Source organism: Chanodichthys erythropterus, chromosome 18, assembly GCF_024489055.1.
Source record: "Chanodichthys erythropterus isolate Z2021 chromosome 18, ASM2448905v1, whole genome shotgun sequence".
Taxonomy (NCBI): Eukaryota; Metazoa; Chordata; class Actinopteri; order Cypriniformes; family Xenocyprididae; genus Chanodichthys; species Chanodichthys erythropterus.
The window spans coordinates 14,780,836-14,807,244 of record NC_090238.1 but is presented as its reverse complement, the minus strand read 5'-3'; the positions used below and the strand labels follow the sequence as shown (position 1 = coordinate 14,807,244).

General features: G+C 39.2%; 2 protein-coding genes across 10 annotated transcripts in view; both read right to left on the bottom strand.

Moving 5' to 3' along the window:
* Window positions 1–733: 733 nt before the first annotated feature.
* sdsl (serine dehydratase-like) lies at window positions 734–5,370 on the bottom strand. Of its 3 annotated transcripts, none has more exons than XM_067367540.1 (8): window positions 5,269–5,370; window positions 4,618–4,796; window positions 4,314–4,356; window positions 2,771–2,910; window positions 2,564–2,652; window positions 2,212–2,439; window positions 2,004–2,128; window positions 734–1,916 (listed from the first exon to the last, which is right to left on the bottom strand). In XM_067367540.1, exons 2-8 carry the CDS (start codon window positions 4,768–4,770, stop codon window positions 1,726–1,728), a joined length of 969 nt encoding a protein of 322 aa, XP_067223641.1. In that variant the 5' UTR covers window positions 4,771–4,796; window positions 5,269–5,370; the 3' UTR covers window positions 734–1,725. The 3 variants fall into 3 exon arrangements, with proteins under 3 accessions (XP_067223641.1, XP_067223639.1, XP_067223640.1); XM_067367538.1 differs by lacking the exon at window positions 5,269–5,370 and adding an exon at window positions 4,988–5,177; XM_067367539.1 differs by lacking the exon at window positions 5,269–5,370 and adding an exon at window positions 4,909–4,995.
* Window positions 5,371–6,384: 1,014 nt separating this feature from the next.
* Window positions 6,385–26,409, bottom strand: part of ppp1r13ba (protein phosphatase 1, regulatory subunit 13Ba) — a 53,510-nt gene continuing 33,485 nt past the window's right edge. For 5 of the 7 annotated variants that reach the window (XM_067367375.1, XM_067367376.1, XM_067367372.1 and 2 more), the window contains 14 exons: window positions 20,225–20,326; window positions 18,415–18,589; window positions 13,350–13,546; window positions 12,609–12,749; window positions 12,191–12,383; window positions 11,367–11,498; window positions 10,264–10,373; window positions 9,751–10,183; window positions 8,889–9,640; window positions 8,460–8,597; window positions 8,215–8,348; window positions 7,892–8,058; window positions 7,586–7,785; window positions 6,385–7,427 (listed from right to left, as the gene is read on the bottom strand). In XM_067367375.1, coding sequence (XP_067223476.1) covers window positions 7,386–7,427; window positions 7,586–7,785; window positions 7,892–8,058; window positions 8,215–8,348; window positions 8,460–8,597; window positions 8,889–9,640; window positions 9,751–10,183; window positions 10,264–10,373; window positions 11,367–11,498; window positions 12,191–12,383; window positions 12,609–12,749; window positions 13,350–13,546; window positions 18,415–18,589; window positions 20,225–20,326 — 2,916 coding nt within the window. In that variant the 3' untranslated portion in view covers window positions 6,385–7,385. Of the gene's footprint in view, window positions 7,428–7,585; window positions 7,786–7,891; window positions 8,059–8,214; window positions 8,349–8,459; window positions 8,598–8,888; window positions 9,641–9,750; window positions 10,184–10,263; window positions 10,374–11,366; window positions 11,499–12,190; window positions 12,384–12,608; window positions 12,750–13,349; window positions 13,547–18,414; window positions 18,590–20,224; window positions 20,327–25,511; window positions 26,330–26,409 lie in introns of those variants that run through there. The other 2 variants (XM_067367378.1, XM_067367377.1) reach the window with 2 other exon arrangements.

The following is a 26,409-nucleotide window of genomic DNA, read 5'->3' as shown; positions in this document are numbered from 1 at the left end:
AATGTTCAAGCGTCCAACTAGACGTGTCTGGCGCGAATTTGACGCCCCAGACACGTTCGGTGTAAACGCAGCACACTGTAAAAGTAATATGCTACTCACTATAATTGTGGCAACAGTTTACAAGCAATATTATTAATTAAATTCAACATATAAAAATGGATTTAGAATTAATCAAATCAATTCCTTAAAAGTCAACCATTTAAAATGTGTAAAATTAGCAAACACCATTGAAAAAAACAAAAACTGACATAAAAAGCAAAGAGTCAAACTGCCCAACTACAAGAAACACTGATTACCATGAATGGTGATCACCTCTGTTAATTCATGTGATTCAGTGATTCTGCTTGTTATCATCAGGTGTCTTCAATGTTGGCAATAAAAAATAAAGCGTTCTTAATTCATCTTTGATTTCTGTCTGTTATTCAGATATTTTTGTTTAAATTTTATTAAATGGTTGACATTTAAGGAATTTGATTAATTCTAACTCAATTCCATTTGTTGAAATTAACTAATAATATTGCTTGTAATCTGTTGCCAAAATGGGAGTAGATAATAGCGTATTACTTTTTACAGAGTACACTGTCCTAAATAAATAAATAAAAAAACAACAACACTGGTCATTCTTTAAGGCAAGACACTTCAGGTGAATATGATAAATAATAAAAAAAAAAAATTAAAAAAAAACAAAAAAAAAAACACCATACTTCTCCAGATGATTTATCTGAACACTGAATAATGCCAGGTTTTAACAATTCTTGTTTTATTTTGCTCACATTTTAGATTCAAAGTTTTTACATAGGGGATTTTGGATATCTCTCTTTTTTTTTTAAATCAGAAAATACTGTCAACAGCCAGAGGGAAAAAAAAATCACCATGTTTTTAGGAATAAAATGTTGTATAAAATCAGGCAAATGATATATGAACTAACTCTTTTGTAAAAAATCCTTCAGAATACAGATAGATACATACAAATAGATAAAGTGCAATAAAAATAAAAGTGAGGCCAAGTATGGTAACCCATACTCGGAAATTGTCCTCTGCATTTAACCCATCCAGTTAGTGCCCACACATTAGGAGTAGTGAGTAGTGAACACACACACACACACACACTGCAAACTGTGGACACACACACCCGGAGCAGTGGGCAGCAATTTTGCTGTGGCGCCCGGGGAGTGATTGGGGGTTAGGTGCCTTGATCCAGGGCAGCTCAATCATTTCCTGCCGGTATTGAGAACTGAACCCACAATCTTTGGGTTACCAGTCTGACTCTAACCATTAGGCCACAACTCCCGCAACTATAAAATAAAACATTTAAATTGATACTTCGGATGTTTTCTTTTCACAAGTCTGAAACAACACTCTATGAATATCCAAACAACCCAAAATCTCAAAATGTATCAGTGCATAAAAATAAAAAAAAATAAATAGCCTGAAGTGTCTTGCCTTAATGTTCACTTGCATATCAAAACGAAAGACATTAGCACCACCTGCTGGTTACAGGTGGTAAGTAACATCATCCTGCTCCATCAAAAGGATTTATTACACAAACAGCATTTCACTAAAACAAGGTGTTACAGAAAATCCAAAGAATAGTTTTGAAAGCAATTTACTCTCAGCTGTTTGAAATACAGCAGATTATCCATATCATCTTTTGATTTATGCAACACAACATGTCAGCGCTACTCAAAGCAGATGCATTGACCATTTTTCTGTGTACAGATGTGGTCATTTCCGTATGACTGCCTGTAGATGTCGAAGCTGAGCCAGGTTCACACTGCCACCCCCACACACAATCATTACCAGCGGGTCGAGCGGTTTAGGAAGGCGTCCCTCCTCCTGTAACCTCTGAATGACTCCGCTGTATACTGCAGCCAATGATGCTCCGCAGGCTAACTCCACCAACACACGCTCCTCATCTGCATGTAGTATAAAGTAATCGGTCGCAAATCGAGTTTTGTTTTTATTGAGTTGTTTGATGGGCTTAATCATAGCGATGAACTTACCCAGGAACAGTTCCACTGCCTCCAGGGCCTGTAGATCTGTCACCACCTCTGAAATGACATTGGGCCGTTTGCTGTACTCAAACGCCTGCTGGCATGCCGTTTTTGCTCCTAAACACGTTGCTTCACTTGCAAGCGGTCAATTTCAGAAACAGTCAGATATGCAAACAAAAAATTGTTTATGAATTCAATATGATTTGTTAATTTATACCTTGTAATATCAGGCAGTGTGACCAGATCTCTGGATTTCAGAGCAACATTTAGACAGTCGGCACCCACGGTCTCCATGCACAGGACAGGCACATTACCCCAGCCTACCTCAATTAGCCCTTCCATCACCCCACAAAACAGACCTCCACCCCCTACCGAAAGCACTATAGCTCCAGGTTTGGATGGCAGCGAGGCCTTGAGTTCATGCACAATGCTGGAATGACCTTTCCTAAGAAACAGATATATATTTTTAACAGCTTTTCATTTGTGTGAAATATAAAACCAAGAAGGGCTCTACATTATCGAATTCCTTGAGTTATTTTATTTATTAAATTTTATATCTACAAACTCACCAGACCAGAGGATGGTTGAACGGGTGTATTACAGTAAGACCTTCACTTTCTGCTAATCGTAAGGCCTCAGCATTTGCATCATCCCACACCTACAACATCACATAAAAACCTGTTATGTAAATGATTTAAGATATGTTATCTTATCCTAACTGCATCATATCTGGAATAAAGGCATTTAGGATATCTTTGATGGTACTTTGCTCTTGCCTTGCCCACAACTTTGACTGTAGCTCCTTGGTCCTTAAGTTTTTGAGCTACCAGTTGGGGTGTCGCTGAGGGCAAAACAATAGTGGCAGGCAGGTTGAGTTTTCTTGCTGCATATGCTGTGGCCATACCAGCATTACCACCTATGTGTACGCACAGAGACAGAGAGAAAATGTTTAAAATGTAATTTCCATTACAGAATGCTGTTAAACACAATACACCGATCAGGCATAACATTATGAGCACTGGCAGGTGAAATGAATAACACTGATTATATCTTCATCACAGCACCTGTTAGTGGGTGGGATATATTAGGCAGCAAGTCAACATTTTGTCCTCAAAGTTGATGTGTTAGAAGCAGGAAAAATGGGCAAGTGTAAGGATTTGAGTGAGTTTGACAAGGGCCAAATTGTGATGGCTAGACGACTGGGTCAGAGCATCTCCAAAACTGCAGCTCTTGTAGGGTGTTCCTGGTCTGCAGTGGTCAGTGTCTATCAAAAGTGGTCCAAGGAAGGAACCGTGGTGAACCGGCGACAGGGTCATGGGCAGCCAAGGCTCATTGATGCACATGGGGAGAAAAGGTTGGCTCGTGTGGTCCGATACAACAGACGAGCTCCTGTAGCTCAAATTGCTCAAGAAGTTAAGGCTGGTTCTGATAGAAAGGTGTCAGAATACACAGTGCTTCACAGTTTGTTGCGTATGGGGCTGCATAGCTGCAGACCAGTCAAGGTGCCCATGCTGACCCCTTTCCACGCCGAAAGCGGCAATAGTGGGCACGAGATCTTCAGAACTGGACCACGGAGCAATGGAAGAAGGTGGTCTGGTCTGATGAATCAAGATTTCTTTTACATCACATGGATGGTCGGATGGCGTGTACGTCGCTTACCTGGGGAACACATGGCACCAGGATGCACTAGAAGGCAAGCCAGCAGAGACAGTGTGATGCTTTGGGAAATGTTCTGCTGGGAAACCATCCATGTGGATGTTACTTTGACACGTACCACCTACCGAAGAATTGTTGTAGACCATGTACACCCTTTTGTGGAAACGGGTATTCCTTGGTGGCTGTGGACTCTTTCAGCAGGATAATGCACACCGCCACAAAGCAAAAATAGTTCAGGAATGGTTTGAGCACAACAACGAGTTTGAGGTGTTGACGTGGCCTCCAAATTCCCAAGATCTCAATCCATTTGAGCATCTGTGGGATGTGCTGAACAAACAAGTCCGATCCATGGAGGCCCCACCTCCCAACTTGCAGGACTTAAAGGATCTGCTGCTAACATCTTGGTGCAAGATACCACAGAACACCTTCAGGGGTCTAGAGGAGTCCATGCCTCGATGGGTCAAGGCTGTTTTGGCAGCAAAAGGGTGACCAACACAATATTAGGAAGGTGGTCATAATGTTATGCCTGATCGGTGTATATCATTTAATATATTCATGTTAAATAAGTGACATTGTGAAAATTGTTTTAAGTTTGTTTTCTAAAGAGCCCCAGGGCCAAAAATGCCCATGGAAATACAATTAAATTTTTACCATTTCACTCACCAGAAGAACAAATGACACCTCTCGACTTGTTTGAACTTGCAACCTTATAAAGGAACATAAAATAAAATGTAATGTTTATCAGAATAGTATGCAATCGTTCCTTTGATAAGCCCTAGAGGGCAGTGTGAACGCGCAATATATTGGGTGTGCAGGACGTAAACGTTGATTCAGTGATCGATGTTACACAATCTTATGCTAATTTTGAAATGCAACAACATTCGTTAGACATTTAGCAGCTTTGTATGTTTATTCCAAAAATATCGTGGTGCTTGATTTTATGAAATGCAGCCATGTTTTTCCTCACATTTTGACACATGTATCCTATTCCACGGATTTTGAAGGAACCGGTGGGTTGTGAGCTCTCCATCTTCAGAAACACGGTGGTCCCCATCCGCTTAGACATGCCCGTGCTCTCGAGAAGCGGGGTGACGACATGAAATCCACTTTGCTTTGACATTTTGTTCAATTTTCTGAAATGCAGTCCTACAGGGAGGAAGTGGACAACCGGTTACGGTGGGTAAATGACCTCTGTGGACAAACTGTGATGAACATTTAAAGAAATATGACATATTTCCCGCTTTTTCTGTAACGTTACCTTGGGGTTTTCTTAAGTCTCAGGCATGTTAAGGTTTAATCATAAAATATATAAAGTAGTATCACTCTGGTCTACTCACCTATTGCGTCGCGGTGTATATGATTCTCTTGAGTATTGCCAAGAAGTTCAAAGTTCGTTTACTGACTATAAAGTAATAGTGCACTAATGAACTAATGTCCAAGACCGCTAGATACACCACATGACAGCTTGCGAAATAATGTAATGTCAGGTTAAACTAGAGGTTACTCATTCATGGTTGTGCCGAGCAATGATATGCTGAGACTGAAACATGAGGGTAAAATCCAATATTTAAAGGATTAGTCCACTTTTAAATACACTTTTCCTGATAAATTTACTCACCCCCATGTCATCCAAGATGTTCATGTCTTTCTTTCGTCAGTCGAAAAGAAATGAAGGTTTTTGAGGAAAACATTCCAGGATTTTTCTCCATGGTGGATTTCAATGGCTACCAACAGGTTGAAGGTCCAAATTGCAGTTTCAGTGCAGCTTCAAAGGGCTTTAAACGATACCAGATGTGTAATAAGGGTCTTATCTAGAGAAACCATCGGTAATTTTGGAGAAAAAAAAACAAAAAAAAAACGTTTATGCTTTAACAAAATATCACCTTGAACATACTTTCCGTTTCCACATTCTTCCCTATTCAACTTACGGGAAAAAAACTAAACTGGCGCCGCGTTCATTCCGTAAGTAGAATAGGGAAGGCGTAGAACAGTCAGCGTAAGAAGAATGAAGAATGCGGAATCGGAAAGTACGTTCAAGGCGATATTTTGTTTATAAAGCATAAACGGTTGTATTTTTTTCGAAAATGATCGATCGTTTCGCTAGATAAGACCCTTATTCCTCATCTGGTATCGTTTAAAGCCCTTTGAAGTTGCACTAAAAAATTTTTCCTCAAAAACCTTCATTTCTTTTTGACGAAAGAAAGACATGAACATCTTTGATGACATGGGGGTGAGTAAATTTATCAGGAAAAGTGCATTTAAAAGTGGACTAATCCTTTAACAACTTATACCTGTTGAAAAAAACAGCATGCTAGTTAGGTATATTTTGAAGCATGGAAGCTGGTTTGAGCTGGATGATGCTGGTCCCTATAGCTGGTCATGAGCTGGTTTAAGCTGGTCAAGTGCTGGTCCTAAGCAACTAGCTCCAGCTCAGGACCAGTTTAGGACCAGCTTAAACCAGCTCATGACCAGCTATGGACTCAATTTTTCGAAATATATGATAAGCATTTATTTTGAAGCTAAATAAGTAATTGAAGTAAAATAAAGCACGTAAAAAACACTCAAGCAATATCATGTATCAAACTTCACAACAAATGCATCTATATTGATATTTCAAGATCAAAACCCCAAAGAGATCTTTTAAAAAGTGTGTGCAGTATACAGCATCTCTCATACTCCTGCATAGACTACAGGCTGTGAAAAATCAAGTCAATACAACATGTGACTTTGTCCCAATGTGGAAATTTTATTGTGCACATATACATGACATTGCATAAATGGCTCTCGTATGGCAGCACAAACACAAGGCAGACGTTTTGCCTGCCCGTTTTGACAGCCATAAAAGTCTATATCAAGCTGTTTAAAGTTTTTTTTTTTTTTCAATTTTCATTAAATAAACAACCTTTAAAGAGGGAAAAGATCATGTAGCATAAAAAAAATCAAGCCCAACTTAAATACAGCATAATAATATAGGTTTTATGTGATATGTTGTCAATATCCCCTGGTTGATGGGAAAACAGCCATAGCATTAGTTTTTATGGCATCAGTTTTCTTTCAGCATCCTTTTAAAACTCAGTTCCTCATGGATGACTACACAGTTTCACCTCCATCAGCCCACATGATTCTCCACACAAAAAAATATACATGTTTCCATACCAGGCCACTTCCTTATTATCCATCAACAGCTAGACCAGCCTCAAGGTCTCTTCTAAACACTTTCCAGCACTTTCCTTCCTTTTCCCTGAATCAGCAACTTCCTAACTGTGGGAAATGAAACATCAGTCCCTTCAGTTTCCTCTTCGCCTGATAATAACCACAGAGCACGAAACACTGGAATCCAAGACTGCATACTCTGTCACCAACTCTTATCACATCCACGTCCCACTCTGACAGTAACATCCCATTCTGAAACACTCACACAAGCACATATACTCAGGAGGTTTGCACTGTGGACGAGGTCAGAAAAGCTAACATTTTCCTCAACAGATATATGGGTAAGAGGGATACTGCAAAAACAACACATCAAAGTGACGAATAAAATCTGGGATGCAAACGGAAGACCACTGTATTGCCCACTCTTCGGTTATTCCCTCTTGTCCAACACCAGACGTGCTCCAACATCTCGCCACCCATGTGGGCTCTGTGTTGTGGTGATGGCAAAGATAGGGCAGAGCGCCATCCCGCAGCTTCATGCCAACTGCTGTTTCTGGAACTTGCGCTGTCTCTTCTCGCCACCTATGCCAAGGAACGTTGCCTGGGTTTGATCCTCGGGTACAGCTACAATGACAACAGTGAACAGCAATTACAGACGAGAACCTACCTTTTAAACAATTTACAGGGTTGATTCTCATTTTATGCCTTAAATTTGAACAAAATATGTTAGTGCCTTACAGTGCCATTCAAGAAACAAATGCATGCCTATACAGATATCCTACCCCTAACAAGTTGCGTGGTACGTAGGCCTCCTTGTCATTAAGTCTGGCCCACCACCACTCTGTCTCGCTGTCATCTCTACGGCTCACGATGGTGAGAGCATCGCCCTCATGGAAGGACACCTCATCTGCACTCTGAGCTTCATAGTCCCACAAAGCATAAACTGTCCCTTTATTCATTACGCCAAGCTTCTCCTGTACACCTGGAAGGGAAATAAAGAATTGGCTTTCAAAATCATGTAAAGCAACTACTCTAGAAACACATTTAATAGTAAAAATAATAACCCAGATAATTTTTTTTGATATTACCATATAGAAACTGTGAGCACTGGATATAACCCTCCTCCATCTCTTCGCACTTGTCTGCTGCCGTCTCCACATCACTGATAGTAGTGGCAAAAATGGCAGCTCCAGACTCCACCAGCAACTTGCAAAGATGAACATTGTTGCATGAAGCAGCACAGTGCAGGGGCGTCCTGATCACAAGTGAGATAGTGTTAGCAATTGCTAACATCACTTTATGAGTAAGAATTTCATGTCTGTACAATATGAAATGACAACAGATGTCTGATATTCTCTATTGCAGACAAATGTCAAGAGATAAACTATCAGACAAAAGTAATAGTCCTCACCATCCATCACTATCTGCTGCGTTGACATTGACCCCAAAGTCCAGCAGGAATTTTACAATATGGTGGTGACCGGCACAAACCGCATTATGGAGAGGGGTAATACCCTCATCATTTGGAGTGCTAGGATTGTCCACCTGAGGATGGAGTCAAACACAATTTGAGGAGGAAACAGTTGACAAGCTTCTACTGAGTCCATTTCAAGTATACAATATAGGTGTAAGGGGCATATGGCAACTGAATGGTACCTCGTAGATAATCCTTTGCACCAAATCAAACTCGCCCTCTAAAGATGCATCCAAAAGCAATGCAAGAGGATTGAACTTGACCCTCAAACCATGACCTGTCCTCTCAGAGCCAGGCTTCTTCAAATTGGTGCGCTTGACCTGTGGATGAAAAAAAGAAAATCTATTAGTTTTCATATTTCAAAGACTAACATCTTGCCTTTTGAGTCTTTTGACAAACAAAAAAAACAAATCAGACTATGAAGATATATCAGAGCTATGCTAATTTATACAGCCAACAGTATGATAAACTCATTCTGCTACCAACGTTAGGGTTAAAGGATTGCTGCAGGACTCTGTGTATGAATGTTGCATGTGAATCTCACAAGACTTTTTGAAGAATGAGGGCTACATCTAGACATGACCCTGGCCAACAAGCTAGTGCCAACTCACCGTAGATGCACTAGGAGGAGTGTCTGGCTGTGCTGTGGTGTCCTGCTCTGCAGGGGAATGAGCTTCTGGTTCTGGACTTGATTGTGTGTCTGTAACATTTGTGTGGTTGTTGTTATGATTGTCCTCATTGGTGTCCTTAAGAGAAGGGTCTGAGGCATCATCCGTCTGGGCACCCCCTGAGTCACTAGATAGATGTGTCGGCTGGTTTTCATTGTCATCAGCTGTAGGTGACACAGAAGATGTGGGAGGAGGGATTGAGATTGACGGCTCTGCTGAAGGCTCAGCTAACATGCTTGACTCCATCAGGTTTCCATTGGCAGTGTCCACATCACCCAGGGCTGTGGCCATATAGTTCAGAGGACTGTCAGGCTGGTAGAAAGGTGTACCACCCACTCCACTCTCAATGCCCCCTGCAAGGGTGTTGAAGCGCTGATATAGGAGCTTCTGGATGTTAGGCCCACTGGGTCCTTCTGGTTCTGTGATGGAGCTTCGCTTCTTCAAAGGTCGGGGAGCATTGGCTAATTTCCTTCTCAGCACCTCCAGGTCAATGTCACTTTGGTAACGGAGAGGGGAGTGGGCCACAGGGGTCAGTTTGGTAGGGCTGAGAGGGCGAGGGATGTTATCCACACTGGGTGGAGGTAGGGGAGTGCTATCATGGGCTGTATCTCTATCAACCTCATCTGTGTAGGACTGCTGGTAGAGTGGAACTGGAGATGGAGAGGTGGAGCCCGGTAGGACTGGTTTTCCGTATACTGGAAGCCAATGAAAAGAAAGCAAATTTAAAAGAAGGGAACATGCATTATCATAGTATGGAAAGCTTATTTCCATACCTGTTTTTGGAACCAATGCAACTGCTTCTTACCTGCTTTAACAGCAGCTCTGCTGCTGCTGGAGTAATTTTTGGCTGTAGGTTGCTGCAGGTACATATTGTAGATTGAGCTGGAGTTCATAGTGGCAGGGCCCTTCCTTGGAGACTGGGGCCGGGACCCTCTGTCTGGAATAAAGGGACGCACTGCCACAGCAAGAGGAGGCTCTGTCCTCTCACTCTGAGGGAAGAGGGCTGATCCAGACTGAGGCGTAGGGCTGGGAGGCACTGTTATCCGCTGTTGGATCTGCTGTGAAGAGGAACCAGAGGCAGGGGGTGTTCTCTGCCAGCCTAAGGTGCCAGGAGCAGAGCGGGGCAAAGAGCTGGTGGCACAAACTGTGGAGTGATGGCCTGCACTGGGATAGGTTCCATAGATGGGCGGAGGCTGCTTAGACAATGCTGTTACTGTCCCTAACAGCTTAGGGGCATCCTGGAAAGAGACAAAAACATGAATTAATGTCTTTCAGTAGAACTTGTGCTTAAGCTCTAAGGAGGACTGTTTAATCTCACCTTGTCTGAGGTACCCATCTTTCTGGTATGATCTTGACTTGTGTCCTTCCAGTCTGGAGGTTTTAGAGGAACCCTATTATTGCTGAAGGAGGGCCAGATTGCATCATTAGCTGTAGGGAGCACAGCAGTATGAGTTAGAGTGAAACAGACACAGCTCTTTCTCCAGTCAGCCTCATTATGACACTGACTGACCTGCTCATAAGGTCATTAAAGCAGGAGATGAGTCTCAAATGGGACTACACTCACATCTCTGACCCCTGTGACATCAGGACACTTCTAATCAGGGGCAATGGGGTATATTTTTGTCCTGTCCTCTGAACAGATCCAGCTCTCTTCGGGTTAAATGGATTACTAAGCCTATGTGTCCAAGTCCACTGCTATGCTTGTCAAAGCCACGGGCGATGACGCATGTTTATCCCATCCGTCTGACAGACACGCCATCAAACTCACTGGCAAGTCGACTGCCAAATCCCACAAAGGAGAAATGGAGTGGAGCAAAGAACTAAACTCTATCAAATATGGGGTTTTCTTGTCTCTAAATAGGTCAAATTCTTTCAGTAATTAATTATGCTAAGGGTTGAATACAGTCATTTGTTATGTATTCTTACATCTGACATCTTCATGACTACTTACAAAAATAAAGTTATTACACAGCTATTTTTTTCTCCACCAGTTCAGTTCAGGGTTTTAGTCCTGTGGATCTAACTTTATTGACTATTGGGATATGGTACAGTAAGTGTACTTGTAAGTGTGCTTTATAGGATGAATAATGGGCTTAAATTGCCATTTTATGCACTTGGTTTATCATTACCCACGAGGTAAGGCATTATGCATTGGACTTACCTCATGGGTACTGTCAAACTAAGTGCAAGCTAGTGTTGTTGAAAAATTGTTATGTCAGTGTGTGTGAATAATTGATAGTCAAATCAATTCACAGTGTCTTTATATATTATTTATCTACAACGTAAAATCAAACATGGTTTTTAACAGTGTTTTTAAATGTCTTATAAGGGCAAATGTCTGTCTTGTAAGTAGAAGTGCAACCCTGTTTTATGTACTCTGATCAAAGATTTCCTCTTGATATCATGCCCGAAAAAACTCACTAGAAGTACAGTCGGAGTCTGTGGGGGCCTCTGGCCCATCTCTAGGCTCTGAGGATGGCACCAGAGGATCCACTATGATGTCTAAGTCTGAGACCTTCCATGGGCCTGCAGGCATCCTCACCCTCTCTTCCTCTGTCCCGCAGCCCCCAAATGTGACACACAAGCATGACAAACGATAGGGGGAGGAGATAGGTGACAGACATGAGAAAATGGAAAAGCATGTTAGCGATAAAGGCTGGAAAAAACAAACAAAAAGATGTTTTAGTTTGACATTGATGAGAATATCTGAATAAAGATATGTTTCAAAACTTGGTGCTTATGAGCTCCCCTTTTAGATGGAAAGAGATACTGAAATTCTTCATCCAACTGCACTATGATGCCAAGGATGATAAAGATTGTGATATATCAAGAAAATGAGTGAAGCATAGAAAGAAATTTGAACTAAGCTGAATGAATGATTTTACAGTAGTGGTGAGAAAGAAGATTTATTTTCACAAGGAGAGCCGGTGAGCAGATTTCTGCTGTTAAGTGATTGATATACACAGCCTTCAAGAGGAAAGCATATTGAGATGATATATCTATCATCATTTATGTAGTACTATCTTGCTGATTGGGGTCATGAACCTTGCATACCCATTTGATGCTCATCGTTTTACCACAGATAGCTTTTATTTGGAAGTTTTCTGTGTGAGAGCACCAAGAGTTTTCTCAATGATGCATCAATCCCTGGAAAAATCTCCAGAATTCCTGTAGCAGTTTTTGGTTTCTAGAAAATAGCATGTGCAAAAGTAAAATTCTGTCAAGGAATAAGAGGAAAGACTGACCTGACTTGGAACGAGCATGGTTGACTGTAGCAGGACTGGAGAGAGACTGTGGCTTCAGGGGATCAGGAGGTAAAGAGTAGCCTCCTTCCTGTCGCCCAGACACTGGTATCTGGATGTAGGGACAGACTGCTGCTACCCGGCCTGAACTGCCTGGGGTGGGCTGGGGGGAGGGAGGACCACTCATTCGGCCAAGCTGCAGAGAAGAAGAATGGTTAATCAAACCCCATACAGACAAGTTTGCAAGAAAGGCAAAATATGCAGTATACTATAAATATAAAAAAATACCCTTGAATGCAATTTGTATGCATAGCTGGGGTCAAATACTTTGCTTCAAAATTCTTTGAGCTTAAAATGCTGGGTTTAACTAATTCCAGGGTATCTTTAAAAGCCATTAAGCAATGATTTACAATGCACTTACCTCTGCTTTTTTCTTGTAGAGACGCTCTCTGAGGTCCCCAATACGCTTGTCCATCATGGTCACCTCCATGTTACGCTTGTTAAGCATATCCTTGTGTTGCTGTAGCTTGCTGTTCTGTTCCTGATTTAGCTTGTTCCGGATCTAAATGTTAATACAATCATACATGAGTCATACACACGCATTCAGAACTGATGATTATGTTACTGCATATGAATATTTTATCTCATCAAATGTCACATGTTTATGCAACTAATATCTTTGGAATTTAAAAACACGCTTGATAATCTGAATATTTTATGCAGTATCACTCTGGGGTGCAAACTGTACCACAAACAACTTCAGAGAAGATTGAGGAATAAACAAATGTGGCAAAACAGGAAAGCGCATTAAAATCAAAGTCTTTTTAAAAAATCCCCAGGGAATAAAATAGTTTTTTGATGATCAAACTGCATTAATGGATTAAAAGAAAGTCTATTTTATATTACTCTTCCCAAAGGAGTACAATATTTTTAAGATAAACGGAGTTGGACGATTTTTTCTGGTTTGACTGTTTTGGCTAGTTTTGGTGCCGGTAGACCTTCGAGTTATCATAAGTTGACTGTACTTGAACAAAAACCAAACAGCATCACCACCACCATTGTAGTTTCTGTACATTAAGAAAATAAAAGTTAAAACAAACAAAATTCACCAAACAGTTTTAGCTTTTTTGAGTTCTGTCTGAATCATGCCTACATCATTTACCTGCAGTTCCTGGTAGAGTTTGCGGAGTTCCAGAGCAGCATTGCTGGTCACTGGTCCCCCCAGAGGCTGCAGTCCATTGAGACGCCCCCGTCGCAGATCGTCTAGCTGCTGCGTGAGCTGGTCCACCTTGAGCATGGCCGACTGCAGCTCTGCCTGCTTTTCCTGGAACAGGCTACTAACATGCTCAATTTCTGCAGCTGAAAGACACACACAAAGCATTCAGATTATAAATACACTATCATAATGTGCAAATGGATGCACGATTGTTGATACGCTTCATATATATGTTAGTGTCTGTGGATTTTTCAAGTGTGGGTGTGTTTGAGCAAGTGTGTGGGAGTGAGGTCCAGTGCAAATTGCTGCCAGTTGTCCACCCCCCATGTCCACATGTCATAAGACAAATTGTAAATAGAGAGGAATGGTATTGTGATCTTGGTTTTTATCTCAAGAATGTCATGAGGGGGTGAAATCGTCCCCAGGCGCTTCCACACCCCAAACAGACCTCCCCGTTTCAAAGTTCAGAGATGACTGATCCACAGCCAGAAACACGGAGGGAGTGGACGGCAAAAGCAACTGGAGCAAGGGATGAAAATTCCACTGTGTGCTCTAACAATAGTAATAACTGTTAGCTTCAGACCTTGCGGTCTTGATTTCTTTAGAGAGACTTTTTTGTGCACAGTTGCCTTGGAATGTCGATATGAATGTATTACAGGGACAGTCACCCTGGAGAAATCTGGGGTTAAGTGCTTTGCTCAAGGGCACAATTGAGTGGTGCAGGGATGATGCAAAACCCGGAAGTCCAATTCGCCAGTGGTTCCCTCGAGACTCATGAATAAAGTCTGTGGTGAACAATGCTTGTTTTACAACATAAACTGCACAAACTGTCTTTTCTAGTTATTTATTAAGAAACGTACATTTTCGAAAATGCACAAAACTGCTGCAAAATTCACGTTTTCACTATGGGTGTGTGTAATTTACGTTGTGGAACAAAACATCAAAGTTTCGTCAAGATACGTTTACCACACACATTATTTTATTCATAAATTGAAAAAACAAAAAAAACAAACATAAAACCCCATATATAATCAAAAAATCGCGGCGAGGTTTTGACGTCATCCCTGCACCACTCTATAGTGATGGCTTGTGACTCGATACTTGTAGGGTCTGAACCAGCAATTTTCTAGTATCCAACCCTGAGACATAAAGTTAGCATGAACTGGAAATTGCGACCGACTTTTGTTCCCCATTGTGATGTATATCTGAGTGAAACAGATTCTTAAATGACAAACAAAGGAGATGGGACTTGATTCTGTCCAAATAGGTTGTATCTCATCTGGCCATTGGACAACCATTTTGCTCGGTATATACCAGGGGTTTGATGAGACACTTTTTTGAACGAGACAAGACAAGATTTTTGCACAGTATTTTTAAGAAATCCTCAATGATAAAATTCATGACTGGAAAAATAGTCTGCAGGTGCATTTTGAAATGTTTTAACTAATCATTGTGTAATGAATGTCATTTCAGTTCTATTTTATGAGTATGAATATCATATGCATTGAAAGACAACAATACACAAGCACTGTAAAAGGTTTTGCCACAAACTCAACAGATTGGCTTCTCTCCAGTATGATTTCACTGGAGTCTCTTCAGACCTTTCTGTACATGAATTATGAGCTTCCAGAACGTCTGATGTGTTTGACCTCCTAATTGAACTCCTTTCCACAAATTCAGCATAGAAATAAAAACAGTATAAATAAATAATAATAAAATAAAAATAACTTGTTTTTTCTTAGTCTTATTAAGTGCAAACAATTTGTGGAACAATAATCAAAGTACTCTCTCAATAATTAAAGTACAAACATACACAGCCCAGCCTAAGATATTGGGAGACAGGCTATTGTATATAGCCTAAATTGCGCGCATCAGGGAGCTCACGTTTTACTTTCGCTTTCAAATTCAAAATCGCACATGCTCTGTGTATGTGCTGAGCATGCATTCTACAAGATAAGAAATTCATCAGACGCTTAGGTTCTGTTGCACAACAAATCTTCTGCCATGGTCTTGTCAGTCATATCGCCTTACTCTCATAATAATAATAATAATATAACAACTTTATTTTTATATAGCGCCTTTAAAGGAACACTCCACTTTTTTTGAAAATAGGCTCATTTTCCAACTCCCCTAGAGTTAAACAGTTGAGATTTACCGTTTTCGAATCCATTCAGCCGATCTCCGGTTCTGGCGGTACCACTTTTAGCATAGCTTAGCATAGTTCATTGAATCTGATTAGACCGTTAGCATCGCGCTTAAAAATGACCAAAGAGTTCTGATATTTTTCCTATTTAAAACTTGACTCTTCTGTAGTTAAATCGTGTACTAAGACCGACGGAAAATAAAAAGTTGTGATTTTCTAGGCTGATATGGCTAGGAACTATACTCTCATTCTGGCGTAATAATCAAGGAACTTTGCTGCCGTTCCATAGCTTCTCAAGGCACTTTACATTAAACAAGCAAATGAAAATACAACACACACAAAACAAAACAAGTTTTATACATATACATATACATATACATATATATATACACATCCAAAAAGAAAAAGCTAACCTAAAAAAAATTAGTTTTTAAATTAGATTTAAAAATGCCAATAGACCAGCTTGTGAGGAGCGTAAATGACGCTTGGGTGTGTATAAGGTTAAAAGTGCAGACAGATACTGGGGGGCCAGACCATGCAGTGCCTTATATGTAAGCACGTGGACTGGATATCAACTCGGAACCTGACCAGAAGCCAGTGCAAAGACTTTAGGATTGGTGTAATATGCTAATTTCTCCTGACTCCGGTCAGGATCCTAGCAGCTGAATTTTGCACACATTGCAATTTGTTAAGTGTGGTTTTAGGAACCCCAGCCAGAAGTGCATTGCAATAGTCAATGTGGGAAAACACAAAAGTATTAATAAGCCTTTCAGTCAAGGGATAACAGAGAGTGGAGTAATATTTCTGAGATTAAAAAAGGAGTTCTTTACAGTGTACTGAACATGAGAGTCAAAAGACAAACTTGAATTGAATATAACCCCTAGATTTTTTATTTGTTTTGTGATTCCAAAACAGAGCCATCTATGTTTAAAAATAGTGAGCCAGCTTTATGAAGCTGATGAGAGGTGCCAATAAGTCTTATCACTATTGAGACACAAAACGTTTTGGGACATCCATGTTTTTATCTCAGAAATACAATGTGTTAAAAAAGGAAGGTCCAGATTTTGACTAGGCTTAGAGTGAATATAAATCTGAGTATCATCTGCATAAAAGTGATAATTAAGCCCAAGTGATCTTAAAAGCAATCCAAATGGAAATATGTAAATGTTAAAAAGTAAAGGGCCTGAGGCCTAACCTTGAGGAACACCCATACAAACAAAGCCGGTCACAGACCGGAAACCACTCGTACATACAAACTGTTGACGATCAGAAAGGTAAGATCTAAACCATGTTAAAACAGTCCCAGAAACACCAAAGACAGTTTCCAGACGTTTAAGTAAAAAGATTGTGATTGACAGTATCAAAAGCGGCACTGAGATCCAGAAGGATCAGAAAGATAACCAGAATCTGAGGCTATTAACAGATCAATGGTGACCTTGACCAAGGCTGTCTCAGTACTAAGAAATTTTCGAAAGCCAGACTGAAGGGGATCAAAAAGATTATTTACTGTAAGATGACTGTGTAGCTGCAAAGCCACAACATGCTCAAGAATTTTTGCAAGAAAAGAAAGATTTGATATAGGAAGATAATTATTTATGTTATCCAAATCGACATTATGCTTTTTTGGAACAGGTGTTACAGCAGCAGTTTTCAATGCTGCTGGTACAACACCAGTATGCAGGGAATCATTCTCGTGATCAGTGAACTGTGTGCGACTCTGCAGCTCGTGCTGGATAAGCAGAGCAGACATTTACAATAGTTTACAATTGAAGTGACCGTTATCCAACTGAATTGAATGGTTTTTATTTCTATAAAAAAGCAAAACGACAGTGGAGGTGGTGCTGCGGTGGGCACCGTAATGTAATGTAAATGTAGTGGTGGCATATTCTATGCTAAATTCACCCTCATGCTCCATCATGGTGATATTGTGAGACAGCTTTTCACCTCAATGAGAAATCTTGTCATATTTTAAAGGTGCCATCGAACGTTTTTTTAAAGATGTAATATAAGTATAAGGTGTCCCCTGAATGTGTCTGTGAAGTTGCAGCTCAAAATACCCCATCGATTTTTTTATATTAATTTTTTTAACTGCCTATTTTGAGGCATAATTAGAAATGCGCCGATTCATGCTGCGGCCCCTTTAAATTGCGCGCTCTCCGCCCCTTCCGGAGCTCTCGACTCTATCACAGCATAAACAAAGTAATATTAATAACAGCTAATATAACCCTCAAAATGGATCTTTACAAAGTGTTCGTCATGCAGCATGTCTAATTGTGTAAGTACAGTATTTATTTGGATGTTCACATTTGATTCTGAATGAGTTTGATAGTGCTCCGTGGCTAACGGCTAATGCTACACTGTTGGAGAGATTTATAAAGAATGAAGTTGTGTTTGTCAGTGTTATGTAGGTCTTTTAAATGAGATTTATATAAGAAGGAGGAAACAATGGAGTTTGAGACTCACTGTATGTCATTTCCATGTACTGAACTCTTGTCATTTAACTATGCCGAGGTAAATTCAATTTTCAATTCTAGGGCACCTTTAATATCACGAGATCTTGTGACACGAGATCTCGTCACACCCCTAGTATATATATATATATATATATATATATATACAGTACACTGGTATATCAGAGAAGTCAGATAAATATAAATATAGAATGAATATAAATATTATGTCACATCACCATAAAAACAGTCCTGGGCTAAAGAGGACATATCAAATACTTCAATAACAAACAGATATTTTACTCGATATGATAGACGTTCATCATGTGCCATTTTAATGTTTCAGAGAAGTTATATATGTTTATAAAGTAAGCAATCTCTAAAGCTTTTTTAAGATTGTTAACATGGCTGTACATACACAGGTTGCCGTTGATGAGTTTGCTGTAGTCCACTTGGCCCCTCATGGCACGGACTTTCTTGAGTTTGGCTTCTTGACTGTCCACTCTTTCCCTCAACCTCTGGAGCTTCTCACTCTCAGACACGGACTGGCCCTGACGTGGGTCCTGTTGCTTCAAATACCGCAATCGTTGCTCCTAAACACGGAAAGGAGAGGAAATGGAAGGACAGGAGAGGGTCAATTTCAAAATGGGGGGGGGGGGGGTGCTCCACAGATTATCAAAACAAACACGAAAAAGATCAACAAAAGCCCTTTCTCACACCTCACTACGCACAGTGGAGAGCTGCGAGAGAATGGGATGGAAACAATAAGGAAGGACCAGGTAGGATGGTAAAATAGAGAGAGAAAAGATAAAAGAATATCAACTTAATTTCAGTGACAATGTTATGTTAATAGAGAAGCGATTACATGTAGAAAATCATACTCTAATTACTCCAACTGTATATGAAAGATTCCGTTATGTGGGATATTACAACATAACACACCCAAAAATGAGGAATGAGACTGAAATAGAAAGTGGAGGGAAGCACAGGCATTCATGCTGACTAGCACTTTCAGGTCTGCTTCAGAATGAGCAAATACAAAGCCAGGCCTAACAGTCCCAGAGTGTTGACTCGACACAATTCAGTGTTAAATGAATGGACAAACAAACAAAGTGTGTTTTAACCACGGGGCTACTACGGTTAGTTACATACATGTTTGTTTGAAATATGCATGCACTTTTTTATATTCTTTCATTTATCTCTATACAATGTTTAAAGTGAAAAATAGCAATATTTTCTTGTCTGACATGATGGAAATTGCCTCAAATCTGCATTATCCATTCACAAAACAATATGTATTAGCAATACAAAACTAATAAAATTACAATAAACACATAAATTCAACAAACATCTCCATCTGAAGAGTTCTAAACAGAAATGCATTTGTTTACCTTACAACAGGTGAGTTGATGACTTCTTGATACGTTTTCATGAAATACACAGTAACATATACTTCAAAGATCATAGATAGTCCCTGTGTCGCTCGTCTGCGAATTTCCAAGCATTCTGGTACTTTTTTTTCCCCCAGGAACTGACTACACCTTCACGAGCACACGTACACGCACGCTCAATCTCCAGTGGTCTTAACGTCCACCCTCTTCCTGACAGCTGCAGTTCCATGCTGATCTAATTTCCTATGTGAATGCAGTCTCTTTCCTGTTGTTGTTTAAGGAAAAGAACTCTGCATCCAGGCAACACACACGGTTCCCTCCAGCCCTGACCCAAGTGTTATATTCAACCATCACACACTAACCTCAAGACAATATCTCCATCACAGAGTCAAATGATTCTCAAAACAATATCAAAAGAGCCGAATTACACGAATGATGTCAGGTTTGAGTGCACTTTTAAAATGCAAATCAGGCTTTTAGAAAAATCCTGACATGGCCACATGGAACCAGGCTAGTACAATTAATCAAACATGACAGTTCATGCACTCCCCAGATGATATGACCATGTGTTCACATATGCCCCTTATGCATGTGTGTACACCTGCTTATGGCGAACCACAGGGGTCTTCATTTTAATAAGCAGAAGTCAGCAGACCAGCAGAGCACTATTAACAGATCCGAAAATGACTCTAAAATAAAATATGCATATCTTATCCTAAATAAAAGAGGACTTAGGCATAGGACAGGCAATTTCTTCTCAATTTAACAGTCCAAACATAAGAAGAAGAAAAAGATCTGAAGACATATGAATAAATAAAGAGATAGGAGGCTTCATACCTTAGCTATCAACATCTGCTGCTGTGTTTCGATCTGCTGCTGCTGTCGCATTGCCATCTCCTGCAGCTCTGACAGTGTTAACTCCACACGTGGATTCCCCACCTACATACACACACAGACACATACACACAAATTAACGTAAAATCGTCTTTGCGCACGCTGAACTTCACTTGTTGAAACAAAAAAAATTCTATTTTTTTTTTTTTTTAATGAAATCTTTCCAATAAAATAAAAATGATCAGCCATCTTAAGAATAAAATTGGTTTCAAATTAGTAGTCAACAGACTGTATATTACCCAAAGCTGACATTCATCTCACAACATATGTAGGCCTAATACAAATTAAAGGGTTAGTTCACCCAAAAATGAAAATAATGTCATTAATTACTCACCCTCATGTCGTTCCACACCCGTAAGACCTTTTTACAGAAATTAAGATATTTTAGTTGAAATCCGATGGCTCAGTGAGGCCTGTATAGCCAGCAATGACATTTCCTCCCTCAAGATCCATTAATGTACTAAAAACATATTTAAATCAGTTCATTCAATATTATAAAGCGACGAGAATATTTTTGGTGCAGCAAAAAAACAAAATATGACTTATTTAGTGGTGGCCGATTTCAAATCACTTCTTCAGGAAGCATCGGAGCATAATGAATCAGTGCATCGAATCAGCGGTTCGGAGTGCCAAAGTCACGTGATTTCAGAAGTTTGCCAGTTAGACACGGGATCTGAATCATGATTCGACACAGAAGAATCATAACGCTCTGAAGCTTAATGAAGCAGTGTTTTGAAATCAGCCATCACTATAAAAGTCGTTATTTTGTTTTTCTTTTGGCGCACCAAAAATATTCTCGTCGCTTTATAATATTAATATTGAACCAGTGTACTCACATGAACTGATTTAAATATGTTTTTAGTACATTAATGGATCTTGAGAGAGGAAATGTCATTGCTCCCTATGCAGGCCTCACGGAGCCATTAGATTGAATTCAACGAAGGTCTTACGGGTGTGGAACGACATGAGGGTGAGTAATAAATGACAGAATTTTCATTTTTGGGTGAACTAACCCTTTAATGACAAATGAGGTGTACACAAAATTGCTGAAATTAAAAATATAAAACAACATTTACTTTAAATTTACTCAAAAATAGACAGAAAATAATATTGAAAAAGAAAATCATATAAAAATAGGCCAAATATTGGCTACTTTAATTCTTATATTGGTTTATAACTAGTTCAAATCAAATGCAGTGTTTTCTTAGATATTTTGTGTTAATTTTCATGTAGACAGGCAATATCTAAAATAAATTCAAACAAAGCGTTACAAGAAAAAACATTTTCAACTAAAAATGAAAAACGTTTTATGCTTTTTGGCCATTCATTTACACAATGAGAGCGTTTTGGAGGCCTGAAAACACAAACTTTTGAAAACGGATTTCAAATTCCAAGTTTTTGAAAATGATACAGTTATCGTCTCCATGTACTACAAAAAACTACAAAAATACAAATTTGTGAAAACGGTGCGCATGCGTGTTCAGTCTATTGGCACATAGTGTTCCTTTTTACAAAGTGATGTCGCCAACTACTGGCCTGGCATGCATAATACAGAGTTTTTAGTCATTTTCCTGCTTCCGTGTGAACGGGATCATTTTGAAAACTCTGTTGTCTGTATGAGAAAAATGCAAAGGAAAAACATTTCAGTTTTAAGTTCATCATTATCATGTAAACCTAAGCAGGTTCAGCTGGTGGTGACCTTAAATGACCATATATGTCATGTTGTTGTTTTTTGCTTTTTTTTGCATTTTTATGCCAGCAACAGACCACCATTGTCCATCTAAACCAGTTTAAAATTTAAATTTGTCCAAGTTGTTGATTTCAGCAGGGTAGACAGCTGTGTGGCATTGGGCAAAAGAAATATCTGCAGTAAACAACAACAAATTAACAGGTTTGAATTAAATTATCCGAATATTCCTGAATTTCACAAACAAATCCGGGATAGTCTTTCAGTCTGACATATCAGTATAGCACACATTCAAAATAATGGAGTCTTTGGCTTCTCTCAATTTCCATAACTGGCTTGCTGCACATGTTATTCTTATAATGACTAAAACATCTGACAGGCCCCAGTGAGTCAGAGCAGTACTCTGAAAAACCTCATTTCTGTGGAGGGTACATTTATCTAAATGATCTCATTGAGGCATCACTGAGATTTTATAAGAAAAGTCAATGTGGCAAATCTATGTTAAAATTGGGGCTGACTAGTTAATATAGAACTGCCACTAGATAAAGCAGAAATAATCAACTCTGATGGTCAATAGAACTGCACTTGGATATATAATAACTGGAAAAAGCTATGTGTTAATATTCACATTCATCTCAATGGCCGCTCGCTCACTGACTGACTAATGAAGGACCCCTAGAAGCATGCGGTTTGAAATCAGCCATTTTTGCTGATTGGCGCTCCGTTCTGCTGACAAGCTGAAGCCAATCACCTTGAGCTGTAAATGCCATGTGGTTAATCACTTAAGGAAATACCGGGAAAGCAATACTGGGAAGGAAACATTTAGCAAAGTGTCAGACAACATGTAAAAACAACATTACAGATAATCTACAGGTACCGTTAAAAACAACGGTACCATTCTTTCCATGAAAGAATGTTTCTGCTAGGGAAACATTCTTTCATGGAAAAATCTCAATTCTTTCAGGGAGTGCCTTTCTTAGCAACCGTGGATGTTCATTCTGAGAAAAGATTTGCCTGAAATGTGGTACTAGCCACAGAAAATGAGGTCACCCCTGGGGCCGTTCTGGTGTTGGTGAGCACCTGGTGCTTCTGAGGAAACAGGCCCTCTTTTTAGGATGAGATCACTCACAAAGTATTAAACACACTCACCCATTACATTATCAACCCACCCTGCATAAACTAAAGCATGAGGAATATATTAAAGGTGCCCTAGAATTAAATATTGAATTTATATTGGCATAGTTGAATAACAAGAGTCCAGTACATGGAAAAGACACACACTGAGATTCAAACTCCATTGTTTCCTCCTCCTTATATAAATCTCATTTATTTAACAGGCGAATCTTAACATAACACCGACTGTTACGCAACAGTCGGGATCATTAATATGTACGCCCCCAATATTTGCATATGCCAGCCCATGATCGAGGCATTACACAAGGGCAGAACGTCTGGATCTGCACAGCTGAATCAGACTAGGTAAGCAAGCAAGAACAATAGCGAAAAACGGCAGATGGAGCGATAATAACTGACATGATCCATGATATTTTTAGTGATATTTATAAATTGTCTTTCTAAATGTTTCATTAGCATGTTGCTAATGTACTGTTAAATGTGGTTTAAGTTACCATCGTTTATTACTGTATTCACGGAGACAAGAGCCGTCGCTATTTTCATTTTTAAACCCTTGCAGTCTGTATAATGCATAAACTTCATTCTTTATAAATCTCTCCAACAGTGTGTAATGTTAGCTTTAGCCACGCAGCATAGCCTCAAACTCATTCAGAATCAAATGTAAACATCAAAATAAATACTTTACTCACATAATCCGACGCATACATGCAGTTTGCATGACGAACATCTTGTAAAGATCCATTTGGAGGGTTATATTAGCTGCATGAACTGTTTTTATGCTGTTCAAGGCAGGCGCAAGCTCCGGGGTGGGGGAGCGGGAGATTTAAAGGGGCCGCAACCTATATATCGGTGCATAGTTAATGATGCCCCAAAATAGGCAGTTAAAAAAATGAATTAAAAAAAATCTATGGGGTATTTTGAGCTGAAACTTCACAGACACATTCAGGGGACACCTTAGACTTATATTACATCTTTTAAAAAGAAGTTCTAGGGCACCTTTAAAACATCTCACAGCAAAATGAGTGACTTTGTGACTAAAGCATATAAAATTACATTTACAGCCAATAGTATCTAAGGAGGAGACATCATTCTCTCTTTACCTCTCTCCTTTTTTACCCTTTTTCACACATGACATAGTCCATTAGGTCATCGCCTGCCCGCAGCCACTGCTATTCATATCTCGCCTGACAAATGAGCCATAATTAGAGTACTTTTAGTTCCTCCTGTCACAAGAACAATTCTCAAAAATGCTCTTTTTAAGGTCTGACATGGCAACTCCTGAAAATGAAAGCCTACCGAAAGCTTCAATTCATCACGCTTATTTAATAGCAAGTAATAAAACCTGCTTGATTCTGGCAAACCTGTAAATGAGTAGTTGACAAATAACATTTAGAGGAGAGTGAGAGTTTCAGATTGTAAACTGAGCACTTTATCACATAACCATATGTTAACAAAGAACCCATAATCTACAGCAATGTGATTGAGAGATGCAAGAGAAAAGTTAAAGATGGAAAAATATATATTTTGTCATGTCAAAGAAAATTTTATTTGTGACAGGTAACATGAATTTAATGTCAAAGCAAATTTATTCAGAATATATATTTGATCTAAATATACATTCAGTGTTGGTGCATTGCTGAAATATAAAACTGTGTAAATTATAAACCATAAATTATTAAATAAAGCATTTCCCCAGAATGGTATCTGTAGGGAAAATGATGATTTGTCAACTAATAGTGACAATTGCAAATATTACAAAATGGCTGCAATTGCAAAAGGATGATATTCAATATTAAAATATTTTGTCTGATCTGTAATAGGAGACATCCTAAAATATAATTTGTCATATTAGTTTCACCTCTATCACATTTCTGTCAAGAGACTTTAAAGTGAAAAGTGAAGATTATATATATCCTAAAAAGTTAATGTATGTATAAGAGCAAGAGTATATTAATATATACAATTTAAAATATATTTATATATTTAAAGTTTTTTTTTTTGCCATTTTTATTTCACTTTTGAAGCTCGCATAAATCATTTAAAAGAACAACATTCAATTTATTCACTCTACTAATATGAGATCACAAAAACTGCATGTATAATAAGTATACATATTAGAAAAATAAGATGAACTATAGCATTAGCCACTCACTGTCTGAAATGTCATGTCAACTACCCAAATGTTACATGTCAGGTGAGAGCATCCCTTTCCCTTACATAAAGCTGTGATTTATCAGCTCACATAACTACAACAAAGTAACCTGATCCAACACTTTGACACTTATCACAACTGGTCTATCCTTTTTCCTATTGATCAACAAACGAACAGTGTGAAAATTTGAGTAAACCGGTTCTGCTGTTCACAAATCAATGCTACAAATACACTTAGAAGAGGGGCGCGAAAATTACCTGGTGAGAGTCCCAGGTTATTCTGCATGATCGGACCTTAATTTTGCTGCATTGTCCTTCAGCAGTGAATTCCTGCACGGTCTCGACGTGGTTCCACTCCATTTCTAATAAGAGTCAGGTGCGTGTTTCCGAGTCTCTTATGAGAAAAGCATCGGCAGTGGCAGTGTGGACGGATGCAGTGCAGCTATAGCCTAGTATCTGCGGTGTTGTGCTCGTTATGAGACCCCAGAGTCACACTCACAGCCGCAATCCTCTCTCCAAAAAGCAGGAGTGAAGTCATCCAGCACATTAGCGATGAGTCAGGCTGTCATCCCCACTCCGCGCGACTGACTTTGCGTGTTTTTGCTTACTATACATAGTTAGTCCTGTGACTCTGCTGAGGAATTACAGTACATCAAACACTAATATGTTGGAAAGACATGCGTGACCTTTGTAAAATGTTAACGTGAATCTGTGATGATGGAGACTGCGTAAGTTTTTTCCCCCTCAGGCTCAGTTTTGACGTGCAAGCACTTCTCTTGCTCTTAATGTGTGTGCGTGTTTCTCCTGCCCGGAGTAGACTGCAGTAGTGATGTCTGATTCCTGAATGAATCGTTCTTTTGAGTCGGATCTTTTCAAAGAATCGGTTGAACAAGCTCACAAAGACAGTCTAAACGATTCATTTAAACGTTTCTAAACTCACCCTGAGAAATATCTATATAAAAAAATTATCACATATATTATTTTTTTCTTCTTAAAACATGTCTATATTATATCATAGCCTATATATTTATTTTTATTCATTTCTTAGCACCTTATTTTAATACATTGTCATTGTTAGGCTATTTATTATTGTTATATTGTTTATTTTTCTAACATTACTTGTTTTAAACGCTTATAATGCTTTGGTAATATTAGC